This window comes from Engraulis encrasicolus, chromosome 8 (genome assembly GCF_034702125.1).
Source record: "Engraulis encrasicolus isolate BLACKSEA-1 chromosome 8, IST_EnEncr_1.0, whole genome shotgun sequence".
Classification (NCBI taxonomy): Eukaryota; Metazoa; Chordata; class Actinopteri; order Clupeiformes; family Engraulidae; genus Engraulis; species Engraulis encrasicolus.
This window is the reverse complement of record NC_085864.1, coordinates 16,316,032-16,323,531: the sequence shown is the minus strand read 5'-3', so window position 1 is coordinate 16,323,531 and position 7,500 is coordinate 16,316,032. Positions and strand designations below refer to the sequence as shown.

At 45.4% G+C, this 7,500-nt stretch overlaps 1 protein-coding gene across 2 annotated transcripts in view; it reads right to left on the bottom strand.

Annotated features, from left to right (window-relative positions):
• The window catches only part of dph1 (diphthamide biosynthesis 1), a 173,898-nt gene that overhangs the window by 82,784 nt on the left and 83,614 nt on the right, over window positions 1–7,500 (bottom strand). For both annotated transcript variants that reach the window (XM_063205054.1, XM_063205055.1), the window contains exon 4: window positions 1,741–1,862. In XM_063205054.1, the coding sequence (XP_063061124.1) occupies window positions 1,741–1,862 (122 nt within the window). The remainder of the gene's footprint in view (window positions 1–1,740; window positions 1,863–7,500) is intronic.

Below are 7,500 nucleotides of genomic sequence, written 5' to 3'. Positions count from 1 at the left end.
AACAATTTAAAGAAAGCGTTTCAGACGGACAACAATTTAATGAAAGCGTTTCAGACGGACGGACGGACGGACGGACAGACAGACCCTGTTATAGAGATGCTGGACGCATCTAAAAATGTACGAATCCCTTCTGTGCTGTGGCACAACATTTATTTTTTCCGCTCTGTTCAGACCTACTTTTCTTGAGGTGTGCTATTGGTGGGTGTGTGTACAGTGGACCCTTCCCAAGCGCTATACAAATATTAATTTCACTGAAGAACCGTGTGCCTTTTGGCCCCTGGATTACTTTTAAGTCTGGATAATCTCGATTTATGACTGATGTGATGTGAACACAACACCCACACAGGCAAACACAGTGGAAGTAATCAATGGATATGATCCAAACGGTGTGTGTGTGTGTGTGTGTGTGTGTGTGTGTGTGTGTGTGTGTGTGTGTGTGTGTGTGTGTGTGTGTGTGTGTGTGTGTGTGTGTGTGTGTGTGTGTGTGTGTGTGTGTGTGTGTGTGTAATGCAGTGTGTGCATGCATGCATGAATATAAATATACAGTAAGTCATTTTGTTTCAAATGTGGCAAGGATCATTTATATACCACCTGGGGCGAAAATCTCTTTCTAGAGAATTTTAAAATACAGGCCACTGCCCTTTTGAAACACACACACACACACACACACACACACACACACACACACACACACACACACACACACACACGCACACACGCACACACACACACACACGCACACACACACGCACACACACACACGCACACACGCACACACGCACACACGCACACCAACACAACATACATGCACACATCTGGGCACAAACACACACACATACTTCGCACTTGGAGATGCTCCAGCAACGATAAGAGCAAATCGCGTACAGCTTTTCATGTTTATTCTGCCCTCATTTTCCTCTCCGTGTCTTTTCCTGTTTTTCTTTGTCAATACACAGTGGGTGCAGATGATGCCCCTCAACTTCCAACTGATTAGCTGGCAGTGAACAACTAAAGAGTTAAGCACATATACACACAGTAAACACCCCTTTACCATGCAGGGAAAACAGCTGGAAATAGATCCCATTTTACTAGCCTGGGAAATCCCATGCTGCTTTGCACAATCGTTCCGCACTGAAAGACAGCATGGAGTCTATACGCAGAGAAGGCGGACAAGATCATGGTGCCTGTCTCTATCTAATCAGAGAGCAGGGAGGCATGGAAAGGCGATAACTGCAGTTTGTTTGAATAGATACACCTGACACGATTGGCTATGGCTACATATGCCAAATTATACACATTGGTAACAACCAATAAACGGGCATCGTCATTGGTAAACCACACATTCTCTCCAGGATATACAGTAGGGCAGTTCTACAGTCCTAATCTCACTTGTGATTAGGTCTGGTGATAACCAGGCAACCATTTTACCTCTACCAGTGGTTATAATGACTGTGTTAATGGAAATGACGCACGAGTAAGGGGAAACAATTTTGTCAACAACAGAAAAACATGTTTGTTTCCGGCTGTTTGTTTGGGAACGCACTCCAGAAATAGACTGGAGAGTGCCAGAGATTTGTACTTTACTTGTGGTCTTCATGAGTGAGTGAGTGAGTGAGTGAGTGAGTGAGTGAGTGAGTGAGTGTACAAGTGTGCGTGAGAGAGGATGAGATGGCGAGAGAAAGTGTGTGTGTGAGTGCGTGTGTGTGTGTGTGTGTGTGTGTGTGTGTGTCTGCTACTCACTGAGACAGCTGTGTCCATAGTGCACCATGAAGTCAGCCCCCAAGGCTCTGGCGGTGTAGTCGTCCACACAACACGCTCCATACGTCACGTCCCCCATCACCAGTGTGTCCGCTTCCGTAAACCTGTCCACAAAAAAAACAACAAAAAACAACAACAACACGTGAGCGATAACGTTAGCCGAGAAGGTCCCTGTGATGGAATAGTGACCGACAGAGATGCAGGATCCTGACACGGCGTGGTCTGTTACTGAAATCACTCTTCTGTCATTCAGACACATTGGTTGAAAATGACGTTTTTGTACACCTCTGTATTTGTCATTCAAGTGTAAAGAAATCCTGCACACTCTCAGTCCCACCAACAAAGTTTAATACAAGATTTCGATCATGTGAACTTCTCCAGGTGAAGTGAAGATGGCCTTGCCTGAAGAAGGTCGGATGACGGATACGTATTAAAGTTTGTTGGTGGAATGGACAGTGTGCAGGATTTCAGGATACTATTCAGACATATCAGACCAGCGGACATTGGGGAGCCCCATACAACTGAACGGCACATTCTACAGAATGAGGGTAAGCTAGGGCTGCATGATTATGGGAAGAATGATAACTGACAATTATTTGGATCGAAATCACAATTCTTTATCACAATTCTCAACAGCAATAAACAACTGAATTTTGTACAGCATCTTCTTTAAAAATCACAAAACTAAACAACACCAAGAATGTATTATATACACCAAGGGATGGACAAAATAAAGCTGATTTGTAATAATTATGTAAAAAGCAATAACATGAAGCGTAGTCGGGCCTACAGGTTTTTGTCCTGAAACACCAGCCTCTCAACATCTTCTGACTTCAAGGAAGGCAGGTCACTATATTGCCTCCTGTGCGACTATGCTTAAATAAAATATCATTTTTTTAAAATGTCACACCCAAAATCGCATGTTTCGATTAAATTCAACTAATTGTGCAGCCGTTGGATAAGCCACGTAATAAATTCAACATATCACCCAATAGCCTCATCAGCAGCACCTGCCAATCAATCCATTAACGAATGAATGAGATAAAATCAATCACGTGACCAAACCCCTGGAAAGTAATTACGGCCTGCCTGACAGAAGATAGACGTTGTGAAAGCTGCAGGGGGTTGCACGCTCTGTGGGTTCAGCAGGTTTGGTCTTAGGATCATATGGCAGGAGGTATCCGTTTTGCAACAGTGAGAAATATGCAGATAGAGTTAATGAACCTTCATTCATGGCTGAGATTCCCCTGAGCGAGGAACCTAACCTGTTTCCCATAGACGCTTCTGCACACCTCAAATAGAACAGGTGCTTTGGATGTAACCAATGCTTCAAAGAAGTAGCAATGTACATACAGTAGTAGCCTTTTAATTGCGCACAATGTTTCCGTTGAAGATCTGAGCGATCAAAATGTTGTGGAAATCCAAGTATCATAGAGAATGTGCAGGGTTTTTGACTACATCAAGGTCTCTTACCTAGCACTGCTCCAAGGACCACTAGACCTATACCTCCAGTATGTAAACAATTGGCTGAATCTAAATCGAAGACGACCACACGCTCAAAACGTTGTTCTGCCATAGAAATCAAATTCAAAATTAAAATATAAAAAAAGCTTCATTTTTCCATCATGTTACCATGATAGAAAAAGGCTGTGTGTGTGTGTGTGCACGTGTGCGTGTGTGTGTGTGTGTGTGTGTGTGTGTGTGTGTGTGTGTGTGTGTGTGTGTGTGTGTGTGTGTGTGTGTGTGTGTGTGTGTGTGTGTGTGTGTGTGTGTGTGTGTGTGTGTGTGTGTGTGCGTGCTGAATAAATTTAATACAAATATTTCCATCAGTCAGAACCTGTGCCTACAGTACACCTTCATACCACGTCAGCAAAGAGCTCAATAAATCACATGCATGTAGGTCTAATGTAGAAAGGTGGAACCATGACGTGCCATTCCCTTCCTCCTTTGATAAAACTATTAGATTCTAATCAATTTCTGCTCATTGGTGTCAGGTGCCATGGAGTACAAACTATCAATCGCGACCTTTCTGGTTTGTATGATCGGCATCCCATGCGCTTCATGCTGTGTTATATTGCCTGTGGGCTGACAGGCACAGCCCATATCAAAATGCATTGAACGCTCGTGAACATCTCTCCCCTGACCCGTCAAATGACATACTGCAACGATGTGGTCCCTGCATCGACCACTGAATGCCAAGCAGTACAAGCAGGGTGATATAGTCCATCATTGAACTGTCTTTACCATGATCACTGCATAGCTCCTTCGTGTACACACACACACACAGACATACCTGCACGCATACACACACACGCATGCACGCACGCACGCACACATGGACACACACGCACACACGCACAATCAAAACATACATACACACACACAACAGGCACGCAGACAAAAAAAATACACAGAAATACACAGACAAAAAATGTAGACAGAAATACACACACACATGCACGCACGCATGCACACATGCATGTCGCACGCACACTCACACCGTAGTTGGTGGTGAGGAGGTTCACAGAAGCGGACATGCTGGTAACATACGGAGTGTGCTGCCTGGATGACTACACGACCCAAGCTGTTAAACCCTGGGGACTGACTGATTTAACCATGCACTATGGACACCGCTGTCATGGTGAGGACACAGGCACACACGCACACACACACACACACACACACACACACACACACACACACACACACACACACACACACACAGACACAGACACAGACACAGACACAGACACAGACACAGACACAGACACAGACACAGACACAGACACACACACACACACACACACACACACACACACACACACACACACACACACACACACACACACACCACAGGGCCCCCCACCTTGCCACAGGCACTTGTGTGTTCTGTGTGAGTGATTTTATATCAGGTCAATAGAGAAGAGCTTATCCGTCCTCTTCCTCTACCTACCTCAAGTTCTGGTTTTGATATCTCCACCTCTTCTACATACATGATTTTATGCCACTCCATTGATATTACTTCAAATCCGAGCATAACAAGTATCCCGCCCGTCTGTTTTTTCGACAAATCACACCCACTCTTAAGATGCAGAATTTGAGCACGATTATAGGTTTTTTTTTTCATGTTGTGCACTTCAATAAAAAACACAAAGAATTACATCTGTGCTGCTCCGGTGTTGTCCTTCAAGTGAAGATTTCCTGCCTCTCTCTCGTCGATGCACCAGATGATAAAGCAGAAGCGCGAGGAACTACCCTTTTTATTTCACGATTATAGTTTCTTTCCACTTTAGTCGTTAGCAAACATTTCCTTTGATGGCCCGTTACAAGTGAAATGCACATTACGCACAATGTTCAATTTCGGATTTTACAAGATTTACAACTCGGTCTGCTGCACCACCACCACCACCAACAAAAGGCTTTGAAAGATGTCAGGCATGCCCATTGCTCTACGTGACATTATATTACATAGCTATTGCCTGACATTACACACACGGCGTGTTAAAGATTTTCCCTCGAGACGTGTGGGAGAGGCAGGGGGGGTGTCATGGCTGCTCCGAAACGATATGGAATTAACCGGTACGCACGTGCAAAGTCGAGGGCTTACGCATGTGGTTTCCAGTGGCACAGCATGGGTGGGGGGGAGCAGGGGGGTTATAATCAGCCAGCCACTGGCTTCTGGGATTTGCCAGATTACAGGTGAATGTGAGTGAGCGAGCAGAGTGGGAAGAGCAGGAAAGAGGGATTATAAGGAGGAACATGAAGTGCAGGAATGAGGGATGAGGGGAGGGAAGGATGAGTGGATGAGTGGAGAGGGATGGAGGGATGGAGTGTCACTGCAGTCAGAAAAGAGAGAGAGAGAGAGAGAGAGAGAGAGAGAGAGAGATAGAGAGAGGGAGAGAGAGACAGAGAGAGGGAGAGAGAGAGGGAGAGAGAGGGAGAGAGAGACAGGAGAGAGAGAGAGAAGACAGGAGAGAGAGAGAGAAGACAGGAGAGGGAGAGAGAAGACAGGAGAGAGAGAGAGAGAGAAGACAGGAGAGAGAGAGAGAGAGAGAGAGAGAGAGAGAGAGAGAGAGAGAGAGAGAGAGGGAGGGAGATGTGCATAAACCTGCAAGAGAAAGAGGGAGTAGGAGAGACCACAAGCTTGAGGGGAGTGGAGATGTTACTGATGAGTGGATGAGAGGAGAGGGATGGAGGGATGGAGAGTCAATGCAGTCAGATAAGTGAGAGTGAGAGGAGGAGAGAAGGCCGCAAGAAAAAGAGAGTGGGAGACCACAGTCTTGAAGGAGGGGAATGAGGATGCTACTGATGAGTGGATGAGTGAAGAGGGATGGAGGGATGGAGGGATGAGTTATACTGCAGACAGAGAAGCAAGAAAGAAGGAGAGAAGGCCGCATGAAAAAGTGAGATATCATATTCTTGAGGGAAGTGGGGATGTTACTTAGGATGAGTGGATGAGTGGAGAGGGATGGAGGGATGGAGGGATGCGTTTCACTCTGAGAAGAAAGAGAGAAGGAGAGAGGCACAGAAGGCTACAGCGGAAAGGAGTAGGAGACCACAGTCTTGAGGGAAACGAGGATGTTACTTATGATGAGTAGAGTGGAGTGAAGAGGGATGGAGGGATGAGTTACACTGCCTTTGGAGATGAAAGAGAGAAGGGGAGAAGCACAGAATGCTGCAACAGAAAGAGTGAGAGAGATCACATTCATGAGGGGAATGAGGATATGACGAGTGAATGATGAGGACGGTGAGAGGAACATGCAATGAGTTTCAAAAAGAGAGAGAGAGAGAGAGAGAGAAAGAGAGAGAGAGAGAGAGAGAGAGAGAGAGAGAGAGAGAGAGAGAGAGAGAGAGAGAGAGAGAGAGAGAGAGAGAGAGAGAGAGAGAGAACAATGTGGAGAAGTAGAGACTTGAGCGTGTGAAGGAAAGACAGAGTGTTAAAATGTGAAACGCAAATGGGCTAAATTCTTATCATGTGGGCATCTTTAAAATCAGATATCTTGTGTTGGCCTGCAAAAAGGTTAATCTGTCACAGTCACTTTAATGAGCACATAGCATTAGCACGCAAGATTTGGAAAAGATTCTGTCCACAGTATGGTGCACTGCGCTAATAGGCCGTACCATATACTACGTATATGGGCAACATTGCCCAGGGGGACCCAGGTTCGAGGACGGCCAGGGTCATTTCCCAACCCTACCCCATCTCTCTACCCCAACCATTGCCTGGCTTCTCTTTACTGTCCTATCCGATAATTAAGTCACAAAAAGCCCAAATAGTTGAAAAAAGATTCCGTCCACCCGCGACTGCAGAGGTAGGCAAACTCAGGGGAGATTATGATGAGCATGCGGCCCGCTAAGCCATTTCATCTGGCCCTCAGAGCATTTACAAGAAAGAATACATATGCTAATACGAATTCATATGGTCCCTCAACACTACCTAAAACAGGGGTCTTGTGAAACAATTTCATAGGCTACATCTAAATACTAGGGCTGGGTATCGCAGCCATGTTCCTGTATCGAATCGATTTCGATTCTTAGGGCTTTGAATCGATTAATCACGATTCGATTCGATTCATTCCGAATCCGTTCCCTCTTTGGTGCCAGGATTTCCCCCAAAAGATGCTGTTCCCTATTTTTATATAAAAATGTCAAAGGGCTGTTGCTTGACAGTGTTAACAGATTGCTAATTTGTAATAAGTAGGCCTAGGCCTAATTGACTAGTACCTGCTGGGTATTTTCCAT